Here is a 27,606-nt window from a genome sequence, read left to right as displayed (position 1 = left end):
ACCACCAAATCTCAGTGCCATTACCACAAGCATTTATTCCTCAGTCATGTTACAATCGGTGGCTGTAGCGCAGCTGCTGCCGCTGTGCCCCACATGGTTTACCATTCTGGTACCCAAGCTGAAGGAACAGCCCTAATCTGGGAAATATGTGTTCACGGTAAAGGGAAAAGAACATGAACCTTCCACACCATGGCTCTTCAGGGGGAAGGGGTGGGCACTGCGAGAAGTCACATGGCTACGGGTAAGGGCATACAAAGCCCTCTAGGTACAACTATGACAGTGACTCAACATGCCAAAAAGTTTTCCAATTTAAAAGGCACAAAATCCTAAAATGTGAAAAACTGGGGAAGAATGCAGAGTCCACTGTCCAAGTGTATCACAGCCCTCCATATTGCAAAGATAGGAAAACTGTCAAACCTTTTAGGGGTTCTGGAGGATGCCAGAATGTAGGTGTTTACAGATGCAGAAACATGACCCAGCTTTCCTGGCCCCATCTTACCCCACGGTATCTTCAGTATCCACACACAGCAACTCTCCATGCTCATGAAATAACTGCAGGTCAGGCTCAGCTTTAGTGCCTTAAAATTACCTGCATGGTTTGTATATATGCAGTTTGAGGGGTAGCTTCTCCAAAGCCTCTAACTCCACAAAGGTTCAGAACCAAGTCACTAGATCCTGACTCAGCCCAGTGAGTTCCTTGGGTCAGTTGTTGTGGTAACTGCAACAGATGGTCCCTTCAGAGAGGGAGGCTGGTAGTTAGCACAGCTCAGCGTCCTTAAGGATGTCATGACCAAAGCAGAGTTCTGTATCAACAAAGGAGAATGAAGACTAGCTGAGGCTCAGCACTCTGATCAGAGAGGCTGCAGCTCCAGGAAGTCAGCAGCTCTTCCCCACCCACAATGTGAGGAAGGACTGTCTCCAGGGTGACAGAAAGAAAGTGTTGGATTCTAGGAGTATGTCCAGCTGATTCAAGGATGCTGCAGTCCAGGCAGAGGCGGATCTGGGAGGAGATCCAGGTGGCCGGCTCCGCAGCCTGGCTCAGTCACTTTACCTGGTGCACCTTTCTCCCCCGGAGATAATTTCTACAAAAAGGAGAGGATTCCACACAGACCAAAAATGCTGGTGTCAGGGTTTTTACAAGGTACCTGCAGTGAATACAACAAAAGAGAGGAGTGAATTGAATTGCAGTCTTAATCATCCATGTGCTTTCCCAACAACATTCAAGGTGAACCTTTGGATGTGAATCAACATTAAAATGTAAGTTAGCATATTTATTTGTTGGGATGTTTAAAAATCTGGCAAATTAGCATGACTCCACCCCCTTATAACCTAGCCAGAACCTCTGGGGCAGTCCTCTAGCATTTGCTCAAAGCTCAGGGAAAGTAGCCCAAAAATCAACTTACACATCTACCGAGGGCATTCTTTATAGTCTAGGAACATCCCAAAGCAGAAGAAAGTGACAACTGCCAAATCCAACTGGCTGCCACTGCTACTAAGGAAGGTGCTTAGAGCAAGACCGTCCTTTACAGTTTACAAAAGCACTTTGTCTCCTACTCTCTCATCAGCTCTCAAATACCTGGTACATATGTAGGCAAGAGTTATTATTCCCATTCTAGAGGTGAGGAACTAGCCCCAGAGAGGCAGTGTGTGCTTACAATCACACAGCCATGAAACAATGGTGTCTGGCTTCAAGAACCAATGCTCTTTCCTTATAACAAAATCAGGGGACAAGGCACAATTGGGAGCAGTAAGGCCATCCCAGCTATATTCAGATACAAAAGACAGGCAACTTTTTCCTCCTCAGACCAGTCCCACTCACATCTCCCAGTCTGAGGGCACATGGCTGCAGTGCAATGAGCTCAGTCATCACACTGCCACCTGTTTGGCAAATGGCTGGGCCAGTCTCCATGGTTGCCATCTCACTGTTTTATGTCCAGAGCAGAAGGTAGGAAGTATGAGGCAATTAACAGTGGAATGAGAACCTGGGTGAATCCCTGGAATGGTGGGTGAGCATCTTCCCTGTTGTACTCAGGCTCATGAAGAGACTCACCTGGGGTGCTGTAGCACCTGCAGCAAGGTGCTCTTAGGAGGCACCCGGTACAGTTCTGCCCTGTCCTCATCTTCAAAGTAGACCTGCAAGATTAACGGAGGAGTGGGAGTGAGATACAAATGGCTGCAGCAGCACCAGGCATGTTCAGGCCCAGTCTAGGGAACAGTTAAAGAGATGATGATTGTTATTAGCTGAATGCCTCCTGCACAGAGCTGTGGAATATAAAGCACTCAGTCCTGCACAATGATACTAAGAACGGTATTACCGGCTCCATTTGCCAAAGATAGAACCAGGATCAGAGAAGGGAAATAACTCACCAATAAAACCCAGATAATAAACAGAGCAGCCAAGACTCAAGCCCAGGCCTATGAGCCTTTCCTTCCCTAACAATTCAATGTATCACAGTTAATTTCCTGATTTTGATGTTTGATTGGGTTTATGAAGGAAAATGTCCTTGTTTGTGGCAAATAGACACTGAAGTATTCAGGAGTGATGGGGGATCAGCTGGAATCTTTCTGAAATGGTTAGAAGACAGACTCTTTATACTGTAATTTGTGATTATTTTTTAATTCCAACAATGGGATATTATTCAGCCTTAAAAAGGAAATTCTGACACATGCTACAACATGGATGAACCTTGAAAACATTATGCTAAGAAAAATAAGCCAGTCCCACTGTAAATATAGTAGGATTCCACTCATATGAGGTACCTAAAGTAGTCAAGTTTAATAGAGACAAAGTAAAATGGTGGTTTCTAGGGGAAGGGAAAATAGGCAGTTATTGTTTAACTAGAGGCCCGGTGCATGACATTTGTGCACTGGGGGAGGGGGTTCCTCAGCCCGGCCTGCACCCTCCCTCAGTCCAGGACCCCTTGGGGGATGTCCACCTGCTGGGTTAGGCCTGCTCCCTGTGGCAGGCGGACATCCCCCGAGAGGTCCTTAGCGCTGCCGCCGAGGCAGGGGAGGCTCCCACCACTGCTGCTGTGCTCACCAGCCATGAGCCCAGCTTCTGGCTAAGCAGTGTTCCCCCTTTGGGATCTCACTGACCACCAGGGGGCAGCTCCTTCATTGAGCGTCTGCCCCCTGGTGGTCAGTGCGCATCATAGCGACTGGTCGTTCTGCCATTCAGTCATTTGCATATTAGGGTTTTATTATATAGGATGGGTACAGTTTCAGTTTGGGATGATGAAAATAGAGATGGATAGTGGTGAAGGTTGCATAATAATGTGAATGTACTTAATGCTACTTAACTATAATGAATAATAATAGTTACATATATATAATTTAATAAGTATCTATACTAATAAAAGGGTAATATGCAAATTAGACTGGATAGATGGGACATCTTTTGGATGTTCTTCCTGACAAAGCCACGGTGGCTGCAAGGGCCGAGGGCAGGTGGCCGGCATGGCAGCAGCAGCAGGGTGATGGGGATGGCGCCTCCCCCTGATCAGCCTGGTCCCCCCGCCGCAGAGGGAGGCCAGACTGCGGGAGTGGCTTTAAGCTATCAGTAGGACATCCCTTGAGGGCTCCCAGACTGTGAAAGGGGGCAGGCAGGCCAGGCTGAGGGATCCCCCCGCTCCATGTATGAATTTTCGTGCACCAGGCCTCTAGTATCCTATATGATAAAGATGTAATATGCAAATGGTCATTATGCCGTGAAGCGTAACGACTGACCGTATAACGACTGGATCACGATCAGCAGGAGGGTGGAGAAGCAAGCTACAAGCGAGCAGTAGAGAGCAACAGGAGGGGGCAGGGCAGCAAGCTATGGGGAGGGTAGCAGGGGAAGCTACAGGAGGGCGGGGCAGCAGGCAAAGAGCTACTGGAGGGCGGCAGCGAGCTATGGTGCACGGATTTGTGTGCAGGGCTACTAGTGGAATATAAAATGATAAAGTTTAGGTTCTGTATATTATTTTTTTAAAAAGCAATGAATATAAAAAGGGGACACGTGTAATACTTTCAACAATATCTTTTTTTTTTTAAAAAAAGGGGGCAATGAAACCCCTCCCCCCTCAAAACATCCCATAGAGCAGCAGTCGCCAAATGGTGGTCCGTGAGGTCCGAAAGGTTGGTGACCACTGCCATAAAGGAACAAAATAAAATTTCTCTTACCTCTAAATTATCAGGGCAGTATTTTTGCTCTAAGTCCCAAGAGGGTGTTTCACCAAACATCACCATTAGATGATCAATAAACCTAAGGATATAACATGCACTTTCTGGGTATCAATAACTCATGATCTACTTTCCCACATCACAGTCCCCAGACATCAAATCAGAGATATCAAGAATGTATGAAACACGAAATGCAGATGTAAGCCACTTTGACAACAGTGCCCAAAACGTGTATGTGTATCGCTTATCCTATTATGACATAGTAATTTTCTTTAATTTAAAGTAATTTTCTTTACATTTAAGCCTGACTCAAGCTTAACAACATTCCTCATACTTAGCCACATTCTAAGCATTAATCTTAGGAAATCACGTTAAAACTGCTAGTTATACTTTTTCTAATAAATACACATTTAAATTACTATGCATTTACTACCTACAATGATTTCATATCTCACCAGATATGTACAAACACTGTACTGAAGTGTTATATTTACTAGCCCCATCAGTACAGTGGTGAGACTGTGTGTATCATTGCAGAGCTAGTTAGCAAAGGGAGAAATCAGCTATAGGACTGAGATTACGCCAAACCAGACAGACTGAAACCCTCTACACTATTCTCTTCCTTCAACCAAAAATCCTGTCCTTCCTGCAGAGACTACAGGAAAAGATCATGCAAGAAAGAGCTCAGGGTTCCTGGGCAAGTAAGTACCTGGAGTCCTCATGAAAAGCAGAGATGAAGTCCGATTGGGCATACTCTGGGTACAGAAAGAGCACAGGCCAGCTCAGTCTGCCCTGGTCATCTACACTCAGCCTGGCTCCATAGGGGTTCTCAAAGCTGAGCCCATCCAGGAGTGCACTTAGACCATCTGAGGCAGAATCTTCATCCTCACTGGTAGCTTCAGAGACTAGCCTGATGTTCCTAGCCTGAGGTAAAGACAGAAACCTTACTGTGTGGAAGGATGCAAACCCATTTCACAAAAAGGGAAACCATAACACTGCAAGCTTCCTGATTCACTGTCATTATCCCTGAGGCCTAGCTCATAGTTGGCATCACTTGTTTAACGGAACTTCCCTGGACATCTACCAAAAGTAGAGATGAGCTAGAGATGGTTCCTGCCCTCAAGACCAGCTCATGGTCTAGTGGGGAGCTAGCTATGGAAATAAGTACAACATACAATGAGAAGTAAAGCTTTGGAACTGCCGACCATGAATAATTAATTCAGTCTGGGAGCTGGAGGTGACTGGGCGAAGCTAGGCCTTCAACAAAGACTTTGAAAGGCAGAGAAGAAGAAATGGGGGAAGGGGGAAGGGCATTCCACCCCAAGGAACATGTGCACAAAAAGATCAAGAGCAAAGAGTGTGGCATGTGCTTCAGTTTAGCCAGGACATGGAATACTAAAAATAATGCACATTGACTTAATCTTGATTCTTATGGAAATAAGGATAAATCTAAGGTCTGAATAATGGAGTCACCTCTTACGTGTGTGTAGAGATTCCTAAGGCTACAAACGAGAGGAAAATTACATGCGATTCAAATTGCCTTTGATGTTATCTCCTAAATCAGAGGTTGGCAAACTTCCCCTTAAAGGGTCAGATAAGAAATACTTTAGGCTTTGTGGGTCAAATGGTCTCTGTTGAAGTTAACTACTCAACTCTGGCATTGTAGTGTGAAAACAGCCATAGGTACCATAAACAAACAGGTAGGGCTGCATTTGCTGACCCCTACTCTAAGCTATTGTTAAAATATAGTATGCATGGCTTTGTGTATATACTGTCTTTTGTACAGTGAAGTTTCTGAGATGCAGTGTCAGACTAAAGGAGAGAAACAAAGTAAGGTCTGTGTACAAATATCTGGGCATTCCAATATCCTACATTTTAAAAAATGATCAAATCCCTCATTGTGGTCCTTGCTGGTTTGGCTCAGTGGATAAAGCTTCAGCCTGCGGACTGAAAGGTCCCAGGTTTGATTCCAGTCAAGGGCACATGCCTGGGTTGTGGGCTTGATCCCCAGGGGACGTGCAGGAAACAGCCAATCAATGATTCTCTCTCATCACTGATGTTTCTATCTCTCTCTCCCTCTCCGTTCCTCTCTGAAATCAATAAAAATATATTTTTTAAAAATCCCTCATCATGAATGAGAATCAGATGGCGAATCGGGAGAATTCCATTTTGTTTAGCCTGTTAATACATGTTAGCAGATTGCTTGTTGTGAGGAGGGACTAGTGGAGTGCACCTTAGTAGTGTGAAGTTCTCAAAATCAAGAAGTCACTTAAATGGGTGCACAATTTAACTCACCAAAGAATGAAACTAAGAGCCTACCCCACACTTTCATAGCAGGTGTTTATGTCCCCTTGTGAAGACCAAGACCAAGCAAGCCAAGGCTCACCAGGTAAAAAGCAGGGTTTGGATCAGACTACATTCAATTAAAACACAGTGAAGAGAGGGCAAGGGAGGTAGAACTTATTGCTGTTGTTGCCATAGTTAGAGGAAAATCATCCTAAAATTCAGACTTTCAGGATGCAGTGGAACACAGTGGCTAAGAGCAAGGACCGGCTCTGATACATTGGCCATGTGAGGTTTCTTCACCTCTTTGAGACTATGTCATCAGCTAGCAAAACAGGAGCAAGAAATCCTACCTCAGAAGGCTACTGTGAAGAGTAAATGATGCTTAACCCATAGCAACTATTCAGTATAGGTTACCTGAGACCAACATATGCACACAGTGGGAGAGCTGACTGAACTCAGGGAGTCTGACTCCAGCCCCTTCATCACGAAACTTTATCAAAGCAGGAAGAAAATGAACAAATTCATTCAAGTAAAGCATCCTAAGAAAGGTTCCCAAGAGACCTCAGGATTCTTGGGTTTAGCAAGACCATAAGGGCCTAAGGTTTAGAGCTTACCTTGATGGCCTGGAGTAAAGCCTCATTCTGATTCTGCTCCTTCTTCTCTTTCAGCTTTGCTTTCCTTATATCCCTCTGTTCAGTCCGCTGAAAATAAATTCAGATGCATCAGCTCTAAGGAACTTGCTTCCTCATGTTATCCCAGTCTGCTCCTAAAAATCACTACCTCTGTTCTCTATCCAAAACAGGCTCCTATGTCAAGGGATACCAGTGATGCACATTAGAGAATGATTAAGATGGATGTTCATAAACATTTAAAAATTTACAGTTCCTGTACCCAAAGATTCAGTCTACAGGGGAGTGTGGGGGGTGGACAGACAAGTAAAAGGTCTGTGATGTGTAACCCTGGTGGTGTGAACCAAGTGCTATGAACCACAGAAGAGGGAGTAACTAACTCTGCCCCTTTGAGGAGGTGGGTTTAGATATAAGAGGAACATTCCACCAGATGAAGGAGAAAGAGCATTCTCGGTAGAGAGACTGACATCAAATGGATACCACTACGGGGCATTTCAGCCTCACTGGTATGGCTGGGAAAACCCAGGGCAAAACTTACCAGAGGCTCTCTGCCTTTTGCACAATTATAATCCACTAGAGGCCTGGTGCACGAATTTGTGCAAGAGTGGGGTCCCTTGTCCTGGCCTGTGGGATCGAGCTAAAACCGGCTCTCCAACATCCCGAGGGGTCCTGGATTGAGAGGGCACAGGCCAGGCCGAGGGACCCCACTAGTGCATAACTGGGGCTGGGGAGAGACGTGGGAGGTTGGCCAGCCAAGGAGGGACTATGGGAGGGCTCCAGGGCATGTCCAGCCCATCTTACCCAGTCCCAATCAGCCAGACCCCAGCAGCAAGCTAACTTAGCAGTCGGAGCATCTGCCCCTTGGTGGTCAGGGCACATCGTAGTGACTGGTTGACGGGTTGACTGTCTGCCCCCTGGTCGTCAGTGCACATCATAGCAAGCAGTTGAGCAGCCTTAGCATATAATTAGCATATTACGCATTGGTTGAATGGCTGACCAGTTGACCAGACACTTAGCATATTAGGCTTTTATTATATAGGATGACAGAAAAGTGCCACCAGTCTACTTAATCTGGCAGAAATATAATTTAGATTTCCTTTTCTGGCTAATATACCCCAAACTAGCTGACCCTACTTTTACCCTCAAGATTGTATATTAAGAAGGATCAGCAAACTCCTTCTGTAAAGGGCCAGAGAGTAAATATTTTAGGCTTTGCAGACCTTGTATGGTTTATATCACATACTATCTGGTTTTGCTGTTATTTATAACACTTTTAACACTTTAAAAATGTGAAAAACATTCTTAGTTCACTGAATGTGCAAAAGAGGCCAGGATTTGACCAGTGGGTCAGTTTTCTGAGCCCTGTTCTAAAACATAGCACCATTCCTCATGCTCTCCACAAATGCCTCACAAAGGCTAACAATTCTTTTTGTTTCTTGTGAACAAAGCCTACCCTTTCAGGGAGACAGTGACTGATAATTCTTGGTCATTCCTTCTCCAATCGAGTCTGCCAAGAGAGCTGCAAAAATCCTTTCTGCTGTTAGCAAGTTTGATTACACTATCAAAAGTGCCCCACCCATGGACACCTCTAGAACTATGTCTAATACTGTCTTCCTAGTTGAGTTACATTTGACCACAGTGTCTGATCCACATTAGAAAATTATTAAGATGGATGATTAAGGATGACTTGGACTCTCTCATGTTTTGTTCTGATTTACAGGATGCAAGTGGGTGGATATGGCTGTCTCACCTGAAATTTGGGGTCTCAGCAGCCCACATAAAGTGGAATAACCACCAGTCAGAGCAGAGGAGCCCTGAACTATGGAGCTTGCTGCTCCTTCTTTTTTAAATCAACTTTGTTGAGGTGTAATTTACAAATTTTATGTGTATAGTTTAGTAAGTTTTGACAAATCTATACCGAGTACTCAATACTCCAATCCTTCAGTGGTTCTTAACCTTCCTAATGCCGCGACCCTTTAATACAGTTCCTCATGTTGTGGTGACCCCCAATTTCATTGTTACAAATTGAACATAATTAAAGCATAGTGATTAATCACAAAAACAATATGTAATTATATATGTGTTTTCTGATGGTCTTAGGCGACCCTGTGAAAGGGTCATTCGACCCCCAAAGGGGTCGCAACCCACAGGTTGAGAACCACTGCTCTAGAAAGTACCTTCATTCCCCTTTGCAGTCAAATCTCCCTCCCATCCCACCAGTGGAATGCTTGTTCCTTTTTATTGCCAAGTAATATTCTATGGTATGAATATACCACTTTGCTTTACTAGTCTATCCTTGTCATCTTCCTCCTCATCCTCTAGCATGTCCTCCACTACTATACCACATTGCCTGTTATCTTTCCCTGATATTATCAAGTAGTTCCATGTCAACAGTAACAACAAAACCAATGGTATACGTAGAGCTGAAAGTTCCAGACAACAAAGAGAAAGAGCGTGTCTTTTTCTTCCTCCTCCAGCAATTTCTGATTTTTTTCTTCGGTCTTTTTTGAAACTGCCTCCTTTCTTCTCTTGGTTTCGTTCTTCCTTTTACAACGTATTCTTATTTTACTTATTTATGTATTTATTTAATTTATTGTTTCATAATAGTGGTACTGTACACAGCATGTAGCGGTGATGTAATCTCATGGCAGGATACTGTCCAGTTGAAGTAAAGATATTATAGCATCTTATTAGGCATTTGTTTTTTGTTGAACAATTACCAATCATCCCATTTGTTAAGAGGCTTGCTTTGCGCATGTGAGGGAGGAGCAAAGGAATGGTGACAGCAAGCAGAGGGTTGGTCACACCTGTAAGACTTGGATACCACCTCCCAGTTAGAGGAGTACCTTGCCTTGCTCTGGAATACATAAAAGACACGTCAGTCTATAGCTTACCTACTTTTGTCTCTAGTGATTTAAACTTAGCCTCCTTTAACTTAGCCAACCTATCAATTGCACCTAGGACAGAATCAATTCTCTCCAGTAGCTGATCTCTAACTTCCTTTGTATCAGTTAATATATCTCTAGTTCTTCACTTGACTCGCTTCCAGGAGGCTCTGTTTCTTCCTTTTTACTCTTGTCATTTGTAGAGTCAGCACATGTTGCCATTCTTTCCATCCTTGTTTCTGTTTCTGCGGCAGCTAAAGACAGACCTTGGGTCAACACTTCTTGTGGTTTGTCATCCAGGAAGGTTGTTGGTTCTCTGTATGCTGGTCCCAAAGGTGGACCTGCCTGATGAGGGTTTGTACGTCTTGGACAGAACTTTTTGGTTCTTGATTTTTGTTTTTAAAGAAGAAAAAGTTTACAGTGACCAAAAAGACACAATCTGGGGAATGCAAATTTAAGTTATTAATGTTAATTAAATGCCAAGTGGCTACTGATTTTGCCACTAACCTTTAGTTTGTCTGCTTTAATCCTCATTTCCAGAAGCTTCTTCTCTTTGGCATCTATCTGCAGCCCCTCATCACACCAGTTCATAGCCTCAGCGAAGTTTTTCAGTTCCAGATGGCATAAGGCACCTGCAGGAACCCAGAACTCTTAGGGCCCATGGACAACATGCATGGAAAGAGCCCCCTTGAGGAGGAATCCCCACTCTACCAGCCACCAGCCAGCACCCTGAAGAGAAAACAGATAAAGCCCCTAGTACTGTATTCCCAAGACTAGAAGACCATTTTTGTATCTTAGATCAAAAGGTCTCTAGGGCCCTCAAATCAAAACTCCTGTGAGACTCCCTAGTCTTAAGGACTCTTAAAGTAGGGAAGGCTGCAGCTTAGTGGCAAAAAGCACAGGCCTTGGAATCAGACAGATTTGGCTGGAAATCTGGCTCTGTCATTTACCAACTAGGCATTAGGCCAGTGGTTCTCAACCTTCTGGCCCTTTAAATACAGTTCCACATGTTGTGACCCAACCATAAAATTATTTTTGTTGCTACTTCATAACTGTAATGTTGCTACTGTTATGAATCGTAATGTAAATATCTGATATGCAGGATGGTCTTAGGCGACCCCTGTGAAAGGGTCGTTCGACCGCCAAAGGGGTCGCGACCCACAGGTTGAGAAGCGCTGCATTAGACAAAGGACTGAGCACCTCTGAGATTCTGGTTCCTCATCTGCACATGAGAAGAATGAAGTCCATCTCAGGTCATTTTTCTAAATGGCGTCACAAAGCAGAATCTGCCTCAGCCATTAAAGCAGTGGCAAGACCAAAGGCATTAGGTCTCTCCTAAAACTCTTCTTGATGGCTACCAGTTTAAGCTGCTGCTCCTTTAATCATGCTCAGTCTTCTCCTGTCAGCCATTTAGGCTTTCCACAGAACATCTAAATATGAGAACAATAAGTGCTGAGATGTCAGCAGAATCCAACTCCATCTTCCAAAGATAAACAAACTGATACTCAGAATGGGTGTCTTGCCAAGGCCACATGTTCAGGTAAAACTGACAATTCGAGGATTACAGACTTCCAACACGAGGACAATTCCACAGGACTCCATTCAACTTACTTGCCAATCTTTGCTCAGTACCTTCTTTCCCTATGAGAAACACCCCTAATCATAAAGATCTGAAGAAGCATAACTTTGATAAAGAATTTTAAGTTGGTCCATGAGGATACAGGGAAAATTAACATTTGAGGAATAAATTACTAGTAAAGTTTGCAAAGCACCTTTGAGCTTCTTAAAAAAAAAAAAAGGTTAAGTGCCGAAACCGGTTTGGCTCAGTGGATAGAGCGTCGGCCTGTGGACTGAAAGGTCCCAGGTTCGATTCCGGTCAAGGGCATGTACCTGGGTTGCGGGCACATCCCCAGTGGGAGATGTGCAGGAGGCAGCTGATCGATGTTTCTAACTCTCTATCTCTCTCCCTTCCTCTAGGTAAAAAATCAATAAAAATTTAAAAAAAGATTAAGTATAAGAAGTAATAAAAGCACTATTATTACATAGGAAGGTAGACTACAAGAAAAAGAATAATCAGTAACATCTCAGCCTCAGAGTTATCTTTTAATTAACATTGACATGACATTTGAAGATTTCACTGTTAAATCAACTAATTTGGAAAAAAATTAGAATGTGGCTTTTGGAATTGCTTTATTTTTATTATTTTTATTCTTTATTAATATGAAATGAGGAATGAGGAATTTCAATTTCTCTACAAATTCTTAAAACACAAAGGGCTGGATTATTTTCCGGAGAATTCTTTTTAAAATGGCATGTTGCTATTGATAAGGACTAGGAACTTAATTAACATCAAGATTGCAAAAATAAGGTGATTTCATTAGTATCTTAGCACCTTATTATCAAACCTTAAGATGTCTCAACTTTTGTTCCATAGTGCTAACTTTTCCTTAATTACTATCATACTTAGTTCTACAAGACTTACCTCTTACTATTGCTTTGAGGTGGCAGGGTTTTAGTTTTCTGGCAGCCGTCACATCATTGAGAGCAGAACGAAAATTGCCTGATGAAACATCATTTAAAAGAAATAACATGATTTAAAATCAGAATATTTTCAAAAGTTCATGTGTAGAGACAAAGACACTCTTGTACAATCTTGGATAAATATAATCAAAGCAACTGTTTTTAAAAAATATACGTATTTTTAAAATATATATAATTGTGCTCATCAAAAGCCTTAGAAATGCTTAAATCATCAGGCAACCAACCCACCAAACTACAGATGGCTAGCTAGTAAGCACGTGAAATGATGCTCAACATTAGGAATTAGAGAAATTAAAATAAACATGAAATTGGTAAAAATAAAGTTACATAATATCCAGATATGAAAAAAGGGCACTCTGATAGTAAATTAAAGAGCCAATTAGCATGCAGTTTGTGGATACATTGTGACCTAACAATATTCTTCTAAGAATTTATCCTACCTTACATAGCTGCTATGAGGTCAAGAGGGGTAACAAATTTAGAGAAATAAAATGGGAAATGTGCTTTGTAAACCATACCCGTGACATATTTAAGGAATGGCTCTCATATTTACCTATTTGCTCCTCTGGTGTCCTCACACACACTTATTTTTTTCTTGCAAGGTGCTTTTGTTCTTATCAGCCCTATAAATTATATCCTTTAAGCTCCCCAAAGAAAGGAACGATGTAGCTCTTCTTCACAGTGCAGTGCCTAACACACAGATAAAGTCAGCTCTTACTTATCTCTATGATGCCAGTGCCTGGCACAGAGTATTAAACGCTGAATGGAGAAAATGTATTCCTCCAGAAGTTAGAAGACTGGGTTTCTAGTCCAGGTCCTGGCATTAAAGAAAGGGTCCCTCTCTGGGCTTATCCAAATTGAGGGCACTGGCTAGCCCAAATAATCTTTAAAGTTCTACACCACTCTTTTTTTTTTTTTAATTGATGTCAGAGAGGAAGGAAGAGGGAGAGAGAGAGAGAAACATCAATGATGAGAAAGAACCACTGATCGGCTGCCTCCTGCACGCCCCACACTGGAGATCGAGTCCGCAATCTGGGCATGTGCTGACCGGGAATGGAACCATGACCTCCCGGTTCACAGGTCAATACTCAACCACTTAGCCATGCTGGCGAGGCACCACTCTTTTTAGAATTTTATAATGAAACAGGCTAAATGAGAAAACAGGTTGAGTAGACGATGGTTGGGAGAAACTGTGCTCCAATGGTGATGAGTCCCAACAGACTCATCCCAGCTAGATTACAGGGCTCATTTTCCCATACCCTCAGAAATGCCTGGGTTCATTCCTTGGTCCTCTCTTATTTACATGGGTTTAAAATGACCAAGACTAGCCACCAGCAAATAATCAGTATTTCCCAAAGTCACATCTGCAGAACACTACTGCATATTAATAAGTGTTACTTGAAGAGGGGGCTTACAAAACTTTGAGAATCATCAGGTAAAGTTCTTTGCTATAAGTTGCCTCAGAGTCCTTAACATACTCATGTACACAGCAAATCCCCCACAGAAAAGCAGCACTTTCCAAACTTATTTGTCCAAAGAATTTTTTTTTCAAGAGTCCCATAGAATGCTCTTTGAGAAATTCTCCTTTAGATAATATAATTTCATACAAAGATCTCAATCCTTCTAGCATCCTTGGGAAGGCCAGGGTGGGGGGAAGGAGGAAGAGGAGACATTTTTGAGGGAATAGAAGCATGTGTGCTAAAAAAAATCCCAGATCATATCAACTCAAATATTAAGGTATTTGATGCCACTCATTTGGTTCAGATCGCAAAAAGTATGCATTCTATCTGGTTTCTCTTTTCACCAAGTCTACCTGGAAGATCAGAGTCCATTGCAGCTGTCGCCAACCCGTGGTCCGCGGACCACCGGTGGCCCGTGAGGTCCGAAAGGCTGGTGACCGCTGCATTAGAGTAAACGACCCTAGGTGTCTGGGATAAGTAGCTCTTTTTCCCGACACTCTCAAACTCCACGAGCCGTCATAATAGCTTTATCATAAGTTAACTCTTTGGAAAGCACGCAACAATGGAATGAATTACCCAGATAGTACTGTGCTGCTGCCCGGTTGGTATAAAGAACAGCATTCAAATCAGGGTCTGCACATTTTTTCTTTAAGCCTTCAGTATACGAAATCACAGCTTTTTCATAGTCTTTTTCTTTAAAGTATTCATTGCCCTCATCTTTATAGGTCTTGGCCTGTTCTGCAAAGAAAACAAGAAATAATCAATATATCTTATTTTTTTAAAGGCTCAAGATAAAAATATTCTAAATCATGCAACAATGGCATGTAATAAACCAAACAGAATAAACTAAAAGGGAAAGAAAACTCAAAAATTAATCCTATAAAACTGGGTATTAACATGGAAGAATAGTCATGTGTATGTACTGCTACAATCAATTCCAAATATTTTACAAGGGAGATTACTAAGTGCTTACCAACAAAGAAGCATACAAGAAAAAGGCGTGCTTACCCTAGGTCCTAAAGAACTTTCTCTTTAGTTACTGAAGAAATGGGGAGGGGGGAATTATACTTCCCCCCATTTTGCTTTCTGTTCTTTTACTCCCTAGAATACAAATTCCCTCCTCACCCTAGTAAGAGCCTACACAATTGTTAAGACTCAGGTCCAGTTTCTGGTCCGTTGTGAGCCCACTCCCACCTCTCTGCCCGCGGTGTTCCAGCAGCACTTACACACAGGTTTTGTCCTGATTCTTTAGGACAATCTGGCTACCCACTGGGTCACGGCCTTAGAGGGCAGTCTTCTTCATCCTGTATCCCGAATGCCTAGCACTTAGTAGGTATCCAAAAAACTGTGTGGAATAAACAGTGACAAGTTGTCTCCGACTAACTACTACTTGTTATAAATCAGAACGACTCACCCTTGACCTCAGTTCTACGGAGACACAAAACAAACGTTAGAGTCATGGAAGATACCTTCTGGAGGTCGCTCGTCATCAAAGATAATTGACTGGAGGCAAGCCAGGTCCGGGTTCTCCTTGGGATCAATTTCTGACGGCGCTTTCTTCATAAACAGGGGGATCTTCTCAAATTCCTGGAGATTGTTAAGGGAAGCATGAACTATACAAACGGGATTTGCCACGGAGCAGATCCAACTCCACGTCTCTACATCCAAGTTTCCTTTCTTATGCTTTGCAAAGCATCCCGACTGGCGGTATGGCTGCCCACCCGGCCTCGGCTTCCACCTGTAAAACGCCTGCAGAATCGTGATCTCTGAAGACTCTGCAGTCACCACGTCCTGACCAGAGCGGCCGTGACCCGCACGCCCTGGGCGCTCGGTGTCCGCACTGCCCCGCCGCTCACCCCATCTTCGCCACGAGCCCAGGAGGCCGGCGCCCGGGTCCCGCCTTTTAAACCCGGGAGGCGGCTCCCAGAAGGTAAATAACTGGCCCGGGACCAGCGCCACAGGCTGTCCGACTCCGGGGCCTGGGCTCCTGGAAGTCCTGGCAGGTTAAGGAGGCCCTCGAGCCCCGAGGCAGACTTTCAACACAGAGTAGCAACCACCCGCCCCGGCAGCAACAGGGCCCGGGGGCTGAGGAGGCGGGAGTCCGCACCACGGCCCACAAGTGCGCGGAGCCTACGGCCGCCTACCTCTTCCCACCGGTCCTCGCGGAAGCGGCCGCGGTAAGGCTGGCTCTGGAACTTCTCCAGGAACGAGTCCATGGCGTCCTCGGAGGCGGCGTCGGGCTCGGGCCGCTCCATGGCACCTCCGAGGACCTCCCGCCCGGCGCCCCGCGGTCCCGGCGCGGCTTCCGGCGGTGCGGGCGCCCTCCCCTAAGTCCTCCGGGCGGCGCCGGCCCGAGCGCCTGGGTTCCGTGAGCCGGGGGCGTGGCCTGCCGGGCCCGCCACACACCCCCGGACACGCCCCTGCGCGCCCCGCCCTCCCCTCCCCGGAGCCGGGGGCGTGGCCTTGGTGGATAAACCCAGCTCCCAGCGCGCCCGCTGCCTCAGTCCCTCGTTTGTTTAGCGGCGGGTTAGCACGTTTCCTGAGCCCCTCCTGTGCCGCAGGCCTGTTGCAGTGGCTGGGGAAACAAAGCAGATGAAATCCCGGCCCTAGTCTAGGAGGCGATAAGGTGGTGGGGAGAGACCGACACTAAACAAATAAGATGGGAGAGTTATCAGGTGGTAGCAAGGTCCATGGGCAAACAGTTTTAAACCTGTGGACAGGCATTCAAGCAAAGGAGGAGGCCTGGAGTGAAAGGGGGCGGGGGGGGGGGGGCGAGTGGGGATTCCCTACCGAGGCAGGGCAGGGAGCCACAGCGAGGGGAGCTTTGAGGATGGGGTGCTGGAGCAGAATGAAAAAGAAGGTGAAGTGAGAGGATAATGGGCCCTGATTCTGAGGACCGGGTTTTCCTCAGTGCAACGGGGCCTTTTGGAGAGTTTGGGAAAAAGAAGTGATGTGATCAGATGTGTCAATTTCCAATATTAACCTCCCCCTACCCCAACCGCTGAGATGGAAACTAGGTCTCCAGGCCAGGTGAGCCTTCCTGCAGCCACCGGGTTACCAGCAAATGGCTTCCAGCCCTGCACTGGATGCTACAGCCTCGGGGAGCCCACAGCCTGGTACAGAAGGAAAGGCAGCCCAGCAGACAGGGAGCTGCTTACAAGTCTGCACATGGAGGCACAGAGGAGTGGGTGTTACTGGGGGTGAGGCAGGGCAATAAGAAGCTAGGAAAATTCCTTGACAAGTGGAATGAGGAAACGGAGACAGATAGCTGAACCAACTGGCCGAGTAATTTACAGCTAGTTACAGAAGGTCATCTCGATAGAGGTAACATCTAGGCTGCAGTTGTATTTCAGCCAGGCCCAGAAAAGCAGCAAAACCAGGTGGGTAACCCCAGACCAGCTGCTGTGACTAATGGCCAATCAGTAGAAACCATGATCCTGAAAAGGTTCGCCTAGAAAAGCTGATAAATATTCTATTGAAACCCTCCCCTAAGACCTCCCCTAAATTCCCAGCCTTTAAAAATCCTCAAAACAGAGGACCCAGCACAGGCTCTCCCTCCCAGGAGCACACCTGCACCTTTCCCTTTTCCCTCTTCTTCCTTCAGGACACGCATCTCCTAAACGCTAAGGGACCCACGAGACTTGCAACCAGAGGAGCAATGGGCAGCAGCAGCTTGTCCCGGACTAACCCCCTAACCTGTCTCAGAGAGTTGATCAGCAGCCTAGCCAGGATCTCTAGCCAGGATCTCCAGCCAAGTTCTGGTCTGGATCTCCAGTGAAGTTCTGCTTCGGACCTCCAGCCAGGTTCTGTGTCCATGTTCTCTTGCTAGGTTCTGTCCAGGTTCTCCAGCCAGGTTCAGTCACCAGGTTCTAGTCAGGTTCTCTTGCCATGTTCTATCCAGGTTCTGTAGCTAAGTTCCCTCGCTAGGTTCTGTCTCTAGGTTCTGAGGCCAGTTTCTGTCCAGGAACTTTTGCCATGTTCTCTCCAGCGAAGTTCTTCTGTCTCTAGAGAACGTTCTGTGTAGGTTCTGTGCCTAGGTTCCGTCTCTCTTGGTTCTGTCTTCTTGTCTCTAGTTCTGTGTAGGTTCTGTCTTCTTAGTTCTGTGTTACATCTGTATTTATACCAGTTGATTCAATCCTATCAATCTCTATTACAAAGGTTAGGGCGTTTCTTATCTCCATTCCAGGGAGTAAAGATTATGTAGCTTAAGCATGATTGTTCATGGTTAAAGTGATTAATTACCCACCTGGCACTTAGTTGAGGGGTTTTATTCCCTCCCTAACTTCAGGGGAAAATCCCTCCCTGGGGAAACAACCTTTCTCAGAGACCTTGGTTAAAACACATAGTGCCAAGAAGGTGAGCAAACATATTAAGAACAGTATGCCATATATGCCAGGTCCTTTGAAACAGCAAGGATGGACCGGCTCCCGGCATAAGGCCACCTTTCCTCTGAGTTGAGGCAAAGCAGCCCACCTAGGTTCATTTCTTTCCTATAATGTTTCCAGGGAATCTAGGCTCTCTCTCCTGTTGCTGCTTCTATCCTAGGCCCTCCCTTGTTTCACCACCCCCAGCTTTAATAAACATACTGTACTCTCAAAGTCACTTGGACTTGGACTGTGAAATCTTTCCTGCATAAAGTCAAGAACCCACAAACTACAGACCAGCCCGAGGCAGGGCCAGGTCTCCTTTCTGGTAACAGGGAGATTTGGGGAAGTTTCACAGAGGAGGTGATGCAGAGATGAGGAAGGTTTCTGCAGATGGGTGGAGGTTGGAGGGAAAGCTGGGCATTTCAGGCCGTGGGAGCTCACATGCAGAGAGAAATGAAGGTATACAGCAGCCAGCATATTGGATACTGGGAGCGTAAGGCCAGCAAGGTGGGAGAGGGCCAGAGGGCCAGGTTGCACATTGGCCTTCATTCTGCAGAGGATAGTGAGCCAAGGGCAAATTTGTCTCAGGAAGGCCTGGGTTGCCAGGTGAAAGATTGATAGGGGAGGCTGGGTGAAGAGATTGAGAAGGAGACTGTTAGAAACCAGGGGAGAGAAGAGATCTAAAAACAGCAGTGGAGGATGGGAGAAACAGCAGGGCTACGGATGACAAATGGAGGGCCATGAGCTTTTCCGGGCCAGGACTGTGTCTTTCCCTTCTAACTTGCCCACATACAGAACACCTGGTCCCTGTCCTCCAAAACCAAATCTTTTCCACACTTCCTCCCCCAGCTTGCTCCCTAACTACGGTTCCCATACTTGACCTTTTCATTATCTTTTCCCTTCTTGAGTACAGAGCCTACTAAGTCCTTTTGCTTCCACTTTTTTGTTGTTTGTTTTATTGCTTAAAGTATTACAAAGGGTATTACATATGTGTCCATTTTTTCCCCCGCCCTTGACAATCCCCTGGCCTCCCCTACCCCCCAATGTCTTATGTCCATTGGTTATGCTTATATGCATGCATACAAGTCCTTTGGTTGATCTCTTACCCCCCTCCCTCCTGCCCCCCAACCCTCCCCAGCCTTCCCGCTGCAATTTGACAATGAGTTTGAGGCAGCTCTGCCTCTGTATTTACTATTGTTAGAAGTTTATAATGGTCTTTATTATCCCTGAATGAGTGAGATCATGTGGTATTTTTCCTTCATTGACTGGCTTATTTCACTTAGCATAATGCTCTCCAGTTCCATCCATGCCGTTGCAAATGGTAAGAGTTCCTTCTTTTTTACAGCAGCATAGTATTCCATCGTGTAGATGTACCTCCACTTTTAAATTTGATTCCTATAAAACCAAGGTGATGATAGGGGAGACTCAGAGAAGGGAAGTGACTTTCACAGTGCTCTGTGACTCTTCCAACTCAAGACCACTTGGGGGCTTCGGCCAGTAACTGAGCCTGGTAGCTTCTGTTGAGCTCTGGGGCCACCTAGATCTGGAATATGGTTGCTGTCATTTGTCAAGGCCACACCCAAACCTGAGTTCTAGCCAATGAAAGCAGCAGTGTCTCTGGGAGGAAAGGGCTGAGGCATGGGTAGGAGACCTCTGGGACTCACACTTTGATTCCCTTTTGTGACCTTGGACAAGGCCCACCGTCTGAGCCCTGTCTTCATATGTTGACGACAGGCCATGAAGCCAGTCTACCCTCCCCATAACTCTGTATGGCTGCTTTGAAACGCCAAGGAGGCCATGCTTGTGAACACTCTTGGCAATGGAAAAGAACCATCCCACTTCCTGCTCTCCCTCTAGCCCAGTATCCTGATGGCTTTGGCCTTGGCCTACCATTTATTGGAGGGTGATCGTGTGGTCAACTTCATGGGTTCCTTATCCGCAGCAGGAGCTTAAATGTAGGTGCTCCTCGGGCTTATGTCTCTTCCCACTCTACACTCACCCTGGGGATCTCACCTCACTCCTGTACAAAGATGAGTCTCAGGTCTGTTTCCATCTCAGATCCTCTGCTGAGCTCCACCCCTGTGCAGCCAGCCACCTGGTGGATGTCTCCACTAGCCTGGCACAAAGCCCATCAAGCTCACCAGGTCCAGCCTGAACTCACCCCTCCCCAAACCTGCTCCTGCTATGAGGGGTCACTCAGTGTGGGGACACCGCTGACCCAGTCATCCACCCAGAAACCTGAGTACCTTGCTCTTCCTCCCCTTCCTTCATCAACCACCAGCTTCTGAAAATTCTCTATCCTGAATCTCACACAGGTCTGCTCACCCTCCTCATCCCACACTGCAGCCCAGCACCCCTACCTTCTTCTCCGAAGCCTCCGGCCAGGTCTCCCTGCCTGTGCTCTTGTCCACACAACTCCCCCGACCCGCTGCCCGCCCTTTCGTTCCACTTAGTGTGAGCTTTCTGCCACTCCTTTTTTCCCATTATTCCCTTTTATGCCCCAGAGCCCGCCTCAGCCCCTCCCACCACTCTAAAGTGTTATAATGTGTATTTTCAGCTTGTATGTGTTCTTGCAAAATGCAACTCTTGTGCATACATTTTTAATATGCTTTTTCCACTCAGCACTGGGTTTTAGGTCCTGCCCTTGGTACCTCCACCACCTCTGCTTTGTGGGACTCGACTCCATGGCGCCCATTCACTCCCTGAGGATGGAGGGCCAGGTCCTCCTCTCACAGGGACCACAGAGAGCACTGTGATCATCTCCCTTACCCATTGCTCCTTATGGACCTGTGGGAGGAGTTCCCTGAGATGTGTGCCCACATAGAATTTCAGGTGTGGAGAGCGGCTATAGCGTTTGGACAAGTTCAAGCCTCGGACTAATGAGAGGGCACAGTCCTTTTGTGGCAAAGCCACGTGCAGGTCCCAGCTTGGAGGGTCCGAACCTGTGGTCCCAGGTGGCTGAGTGATGTGGGCTGCGGGAGGTGCAGCAAGTGCTGTCAAAACAAAGCTTGATAGAGTTTAGGTGCATGTAATTAAGTAGACTCGAAACCCGCGAGAACATTGTAAGCATGTTGACCACGCCCTTACTTTGCCTCCTGGAATCTGGCTATAAAATAAAGACTCGGCTTGCAGGCTGTGGCACTGTTTCTCCCTCCAAGACCAGGTCCCACCTCGTACCAGCTTTATTGCCTTGTCTGTGTTCTTTAATCCTTCACCACCCCGCCCCCCTCAGGTTCACCCCTGGCCATGCTAAGTGTGGCACATTCAGGGTCGTGGGTATAAACAATGTGACTGAAGACAGACAGATTCCTGTTCCGAGTGGCTGCACTCATCTCCCTCCCACCAGCAGTGCCTGGGGATGCCTGTATCCCCAAGAGGAGGGAGCTTTCCAAAGCAGAAATCTCCGTGTCTCCCCTGCTTGCCTCTCGCCTCCCCATCACGCCTTCCCACTGCTCTCCTGGTGAGGTCTCCCTCCAAGGCCACAGTGACCAACCCTTGCCCTCCTCTTCCCTCCACTGGGTTTTGCTGCACCTATGTATCTGCCCTTGGGCCTTGGCCCTATGTGCCCTGCTCTCCATACGCATCTAACATACGGGCATCTTTCCAAACCCCCTGGAGGGGGTGTTGTCTCTAGGAAGCCTTCCCTGACACCCCAACCCCAAATTGGTCTATATATCTCCTCTGGACCTCACAGCTCCACGCTCCACGCTTCCCTTCACCACCTGCTGGGCTATGGGTGGCTGTGTGTCTCTTATACTTCCGTTAGACCAAAGCTTCTCAACCCCAGCACTTTTGACAACTTGGGATGAATAATTCTTCCCCGTGGGGGCTTTCCTGTGCATTGGAGGATGTTTAGCAGCATCCCTGACCTCCACCCACGATACCAATAGCATCTCCTTCCCCAACTGTAGAAACCAAAAATGTCTCAAGATACTGTCAAATATTCCCTGGGGCTCAAAAATCGCCCTGCTGTGGGGAACCACTGCATCAGACCACAAACTGCCCCAGGGCCGGGCTGAGTCTGTATCCCTGGTACCCAGAGCAGGCATGGCCCAGGTTAGCTGCTCAATTCTAGTAAATGCTGCCCAAATGAATGGTGACCAAGCTCTGGGTAAAGACCCGAGGCAGAGATTAGGGTTCTGGGTTGTGCATGATGTCATGAGGTGGGAGGAGGCTCTTCTTTCCTCCCTCAAAAAATACCCATGTCCTCATCTCCTTTCGTACTTAAGCTCTCCCAGTGCGGGGGAGGGAAACTGAAACACCCAGTGTTTACTGTGTTTACTGTGTGGCCTTGAGGAAGCCGCTTCACCTCTCTGAGCCTCAGCTTCCCCACTTATAACGTGTGGACAAACAGCCTACGCGAGTCCGTAAATGTTGACTGAGTCAACGAGGAAGGCCAGGCTCCTCTCACAGATTCGTTGTGCAGAGCAATGACTGCTCCAGACCCCGGGGCATCTCCCACAAGGAAACACTCGGGGGCGAGAGGTCAGCCACGTGGCATTTATAGTGAGCATGGCTGGGGCCAGGGCCGGCCCTGCAGAGGGCTGGGGCTCAGGGACATCACTGCCTCAAGGACGTCGTCCAGGAGCCCAGGGCCTGCATGATCCAGGAGCGTGGCTGGTGGGACGTGGGCAGGTTCTCGCAGCTGGAGCTCCAGCGGTGCGTGGCGGCCGGGTCGCACACCCACAGGTCCGCATGTGTCATTGGCCAGGAGGTCCGCCAGCAGCTGGCCAGGATGTTGTCCTGGGCTTGGGCCGCACAGATGCACACCGATGCTTCCGGGTCATGTCTCAAGTTTTCCAGAGCTGAGTCACGGGAAGGAAAGAGGCCACTTGTTAAGAGGTCCCCACACGGGTCTCACACCTCATCCTTCCTTCTCACTTCCACGCCTTGGCTTAGGCACTTTCGGCTCAGCCTCCCCTCATCTTACCTGTCTCCCAGCTCCTCAAATTGTTTACACTTCAAAGGCTGAAGCAAAACGTGCCTCCTCCAGGAAGCCTTCTTGGACTGCCCCAGCCTCCCTTCAGCTTTCCCATCTGCTTTCCCAGTTACAAAAGTAATCTTCCCCCCTTAAGAGTTGAACTGCTTGCCCTGAGCTAAGTGGTTTATGGTCTGGCTTTCTGAGCCTGGGTTCCTAGACGATAAGCTCCCCGAGGATGGGGTGATGTCTTGGTGACTCCATGGTACCTAACACGTACTCGCGTGCATGAAGACTAACACAGCTGAACTGAGCTGAGGACTCTTGCCTTGGGACCTTCCCTTCCCTTTCCTCTGACCCATTGTGAGCCTCCTCATTCTCTCACTGGCCCCTGAAATCTCACCAACACAGGGCACAACTTACCGGCTTTAACTTCATTCAGACGCTCTTCCGTCATTATGCTATCCATGAAGGGGACCAGGGACCCTTGAGGGTAATCCAAGCAAGAGGTGAGCAACCCACCTCCTGACTCAGACCCGCCCCCATCCCTTCCTCGGACGAGACCTCCTCAGAGAGGCTCTTCCCACTCTCCTCCAGCCCCACAAACGAGGACACAAAGGCGAACTTCATTTTGACCCTGGACAGAGTCCCAAGAGGGGCCCTGGGAGAGGTGGCAGGCTCGCAGGGCGGGGATGGCATGGGAACAGGGGCAGGATGTGGGCTGTAGCCAATGCTGACGGGCAGCCCCAGGTGGCCCTTGAGTCAGACTGGCCCTTACTGTCCTCATCTGAGACTCGGGGAGGTGCTGCCTCAGCTGCCCCTTGTTTAGGGCGTTGGAGCCACAATAACTGAAAGACGCTGAGTGCCTGGCATCTCTTCCAGGCAGGCAGTTGGCAGGGCCCTTGGAGGGGCGGAGACCCAGCTCCTCAGCCATGGTGTTCCCTCTCCCCTGCCCCCAGCTGCATGCCTGGCTCCCCAAGTGCCAGCAGGTCCTTGCATGGCCTGTACCTCTCGGAAGGCCCTTCCTACACGACAAGCTCCCCTGGGATGGGGTGCTGTCCTGCGTCTTGGTGACTCCATGGTCCTTCTGGCTAATTCCTGTTTGTCCTTGAATATTCAGCTCAACAGAGTTGCTCCCCTAGGAAGTCCTTCCTGCCCCTGCCCACAGGCAAAGGGAAGCGGGGTTCCCACAGCCCCTGAGTGTCTCTCTCTGTAGATACCATGTTGTACTTCACATGTGGCTTACGAATGTCCCGCCAGACCAAAGGTTGCTTCAATCCACGGGGGAGGGGAGGGCTGGGGCAGTTTCTGAGGATCCAAAGCATGTGCACAACTGTGTGCGTGTGTGCCTCTTCCTAGAGAAAGTGCTCATGACTTCCTTCAGAGTCTCCCCAAAGATTGGTCACCCCGAGGCTGGGATCGCTGCCCCCGCTGGGGACTGTCTGCGGGCAGAGGCGGGCGCTGCTCGCGGCCTTGTTCCCAGCACAGGCCCTGGCGCAGAGGAGACGCCCAGGAGTTAGACACCAACATTTTACAAAGTGATCAATTTGGAACAAGATTTAGGAATTAATGCCACTCCATGTGAGAAACATCTGAGGGCTCCCCCAGTCCCGGGCATGGCTCCTCTATCCCATCGCCGAGCACTTTACCAGCCCTCCACCATCAGCACCACCTCCTGAGGCTTCTTTGTTTATCTAAACCAGCGGTTCTCAACCTGTGGGTCGCGACCCCTTTGGCGGTCGAACGACCCTTTCACAGGGGTCGCCCAAGACCATCCTGCATATCAGATATTTACATTACGATTCATAACAGTAGCAACATTACAGTTATAAAGTAGCAACGAAAATAATTTTATGGTTGGGTCACAACATGAGGAACTGTATTTAAAGGGCCAGAAGGTTGAGAACCACTGCACCTAAGCCTAGGGACTGACACAGAGGAGAGGGTGAGCCACCATTTGCTAAACAAACCGCTGAAGGGATTCGTGGCTGAGTGGATGGATGCAAAACTGCGAATGAAATGAGGGAACTCAGGGAAACATCAGGGTGTGGGGTGGGAGCATCGTCCTCTCCAAGCCTCTCAGCAGCAGGGCCTGGTCCTTGGCGAAGGGTGTGTGGTTATTTGCCTGGGGGGGTGGGGGTGGGGGGAATAGCTGGGAGGAGACATGCCCAGCGTGTCAGCAGCAGGGTCCTGTGGGGTGAGGGGAACCTGCTATTTGTCTTCCCCACACAGGCAGAGGTCGGGAGTGTGGGAAATAGGAGAATGATGGTGACTAACGTTGAGTGAGCACCTTGACGAGCCAGGCTTCACATTACAAAGAAAAATTCTCCTCCATCTGAAACAGCAGTTGATCCCCAACTCACAGATGAGAAAACCGAGCTCAGGAAGGGGATCAAAGAGCTGAGCTTTGACTTCCCTCTCCCACTGTGCCGCGTGGCCCTCCTGCTGGGCCTCGACCCAGGCGGGAAGCAGCAGCTCTGCGGGGCACAGGAGCCAAGGCTGCGGCCTGCACGAGGACCCCTGGCTGAATGCAGCCTGTGGCCACGTCCCAGGCACTGATCTTAGAGGAGAGAAGACTTCTCTAACTTGCACCATGACTATCTGCTGGCCAACCCTCAAACCCAAGGGGAGCACCCACCCAGGCGCCAAAAGGGCTGGAGACTGTGCAGAGCCCCAGGAGCCAGGGCAGGTTACCTATGAACACGACCGAGGACTTGCGGAGGGAGGCCCGGGCATTCTTGGAGTACTCCAGGCTCTGGCTGAGAAATGTGAGGGCGCTGTCTCGGTGGGTGTTCACCTGGACAAGAGAACCCCGAGAGCGCTGAGCCCTCACCCGGACTCATCCACTCCTCCCGGTGCCAGGAGTGGCGACTCTAGGACAGCCACGCCCGGCCCTTTGCCTCCTGATATCCCTGCCTGTGCCCCCAGAGGCCAGCCTCACCTTCTCTTAGCTGATCACACAATCACTTCAGTTCCTCCTCTCCCGCCCGCCCCGCCCCGCTGCTGCAGCTGGGAGGGACGTTCTAAAATGCAGTTCCTGCCAGAGGTGAGAATGCACGTGGCGGCAAGCGAGGGACTTGATCGATAGGGAGGCAGGTCTGACCAGGGTGAAAGGTTCAATTGCAGAGGAGTTGGGAGTAAACTGGAGAGTGAGGAGGGTCTTAAAAACCCTTAAAAACAAGACAGGAACAGGGCTTACTCATGCATTAGAAAATAGGCAGCCAGCTTTCCTGCCTGATAGGGCAAAAGCAAATCAGTGTGGGGGGCAACATAGGCTGACTGGTGTTCAGGATGAGTCTGATCCAGTGGAAACTGGGGGCAGGCATCCTGCTAAGAGGCTGTTGCGGGAGATGAAGGAGAGGATTGTCTCTCCTCGGTGGACAATCCGCACATCAGGGAATAAACTCCTGGGCCTGGCGTGCAAAGCCTTCATGATCAAGTTCCTCCTCGGCCTGAACTTCCACCACTGCCTCCACCCACCTGCACCTTGTGCTCCAGGCCCAGGACGTCGCCGGCTCCCCCCAGGTCTGTGCCTGGTACACGCAATGGCTCCTGATCTCAGTGCCTTCCCTCTCTTCCTCATCTGATGAATTCCCTCTTGTGCCTTGAGGCTCAGCCCAGAAGCCATCTCCTGCCTGCAGCTTCCTTAACCCTCAGGCAGAACCAATCCCACCACCCTTGATGCTTCTGCAGCATCTTGCACACTTTGTCACTGCACTTTGACCTTGTGCTGTAGTTATTCATACCTGTTGTTCCCCTGGGTTCTGAACTCCCCAAAGAGAAAGAGCCATCTCACTCAGCTCAGCACCCTGGGCAGGACTTGGCATGGTACAGGTACCATGAAAGTGTAGGGTGGATGGATGAATGAGTGCGAGAATGAATGAATGAATGAATGAATGAATGAATGAATGAATTGATGAATTAGTTACCACCCCTTCTAAAGCTAAGACTGGAACTTGAGCTTCACATGAGCAAAGCTGTTGACACTCAGAGCCCAAAGAAGAGACTGGGAATCCTGCGGGGTCTAACACAGAGGCCACAAGCTGGCAGCCCACAGGCCACGGTGGCCAGCCAAGCAGTGACCAGCACAGGGTTTTAAGCAAGCTAAATAGACTGCTAATTAATGTCTTATAAAAACCGGTGTTTCTGGCTTTTCTTGTGAAACCAGAGGCCTGGCAAGAGTGGTTGCACAGTGAGCTGGAGCCCCCTGCAGGCTTTCTGCAGGGCCAGGCCTCCAGGCTGCCATAGGCCCTACCACGGCCCGTCACTCATGATCAGTATCTGCCTAGTCACTGGTCACGGCAGGGATCTGGATTAGTGCCCTGGCCAAACACTTCCTTTTTCTCTCTCTGTACA

At 48.1% G+C, this 27,606-nt stretch overlaps 2 protein-coding genes across 4 annotated transcripts in view; both read right to left on the bottom strand.

The window, feature by feature from the left end:
* Positions 1–15: 15 nt before the first annotated feature.
* On the bottom strand, positions 16–16,313 carry TTC4 (tetratricopeptide repeat domain 4). 3 transcript variants are annotated; one of them, XM_036349388.1, is made up of 10 exons: positions 16,110–16,313; positions 15,435–15,552; positions 14,542–14,703; positions 12,447–12,524; positions 10,472–10,596; positions 7,065–7,151; positions 4,874–5,088; positions 4,165–4,246; positions 2,051–2,133; positions 16–1,145 (listed from the first exon to the last, which is right to left on the bottom strand). In XM_036349388.1, the coding sequence occupies exons 1-10, from the start codon at positions 16,218–16,220 to the stop codon at positions 1,043–1,045; spliced, it is 1,164 nt and encodes a 387-aa protein (XP_036205281.1). In that variant the 5' UTR covers positions 16,221–16,313; the 3' UTR covers positions 16–1,042. The 3 variants fall into 3 exon arrangements, with proteins under 3 accessions (XP_036205281.1, XP_036205282.1, XP_036205283.1); XM_036349389.1 differs by lacking the exon at positions 4,165–4,246; XM_036349390.1 differs by lacking the exons at positions 4,165–4,246; positions 4,874–5,088 and having other exon boundaries at positions 16,110–16,312.
* A 6,541-nt stretch (positions 16,314–22,854) lies between these two features.
* Positions 22,855–27,606, bottom strand: part of MROH7 (maestro heat like repeat family member 7) — a 37,539-nt gene continuing 32,787 nt past the window's right edge. The window contains exons 20-22 of the mRNA XM_036353061.1: positions 25,945–26,047; positions 23,674–23,736; positions 22,855–23,137 (exon numbers count right to left, since the gene is read on the bottom strand). Of these exons, the coding sequence (XP_036208954.1) occupies positions 22,893–23,137; positions 23,674–23,736; positions 25,945–26,047 (411 nt within the window). The 3' untranslated portion in view covers positions 22,855–22,892. The remainder of the gene's footprint in view (positions 23,138–23,673; positions 23,737–25,944; positions 26,048–27,606) is intronic.

This window comes from Myotis myotis, unplaced genomic scaffold (genome assembly GCF_014108235.1).
Source record: "Myotis myotis isolate mMyoMyo1 unplaced genomic scaffold, mMyoMyo1.p scaffold_m19_p_2, whole genome shotgun sequence".
Lineage (NCBI taxonomy): Eukaryota > Metazoa > Chordata > Mammalia > Chiroptera > Vespertilionidae > Myotis > Myotis myotis.
This window is presented reverse-complemented; position numbering and strand designations above follow the sequence as displayed.

Coding starts and splice junctions, on each gene's coding strand:
- TTC4 (XM_036349388.1), bottom strand. CDS start 16,220: ATGGAGCGGCCCGAGCCCGACGCCGCCTCCGAGGACGCCATGGACTCG. Junction 15,553..16,109: donor GCGAGGACCGGTGGGAAGAG/GTAGGCGGCCGT, acceptor AACAATCTCCAG/GAATTTGAGAAGATCCCCCT. Junction 5,089..7,064: donor CTTTACTCCAGGCCATCAAG/GTAAGCTCTAAA, acceptor TCTTTACCTCAG/GCTAGGAACATCAGGCTAGT.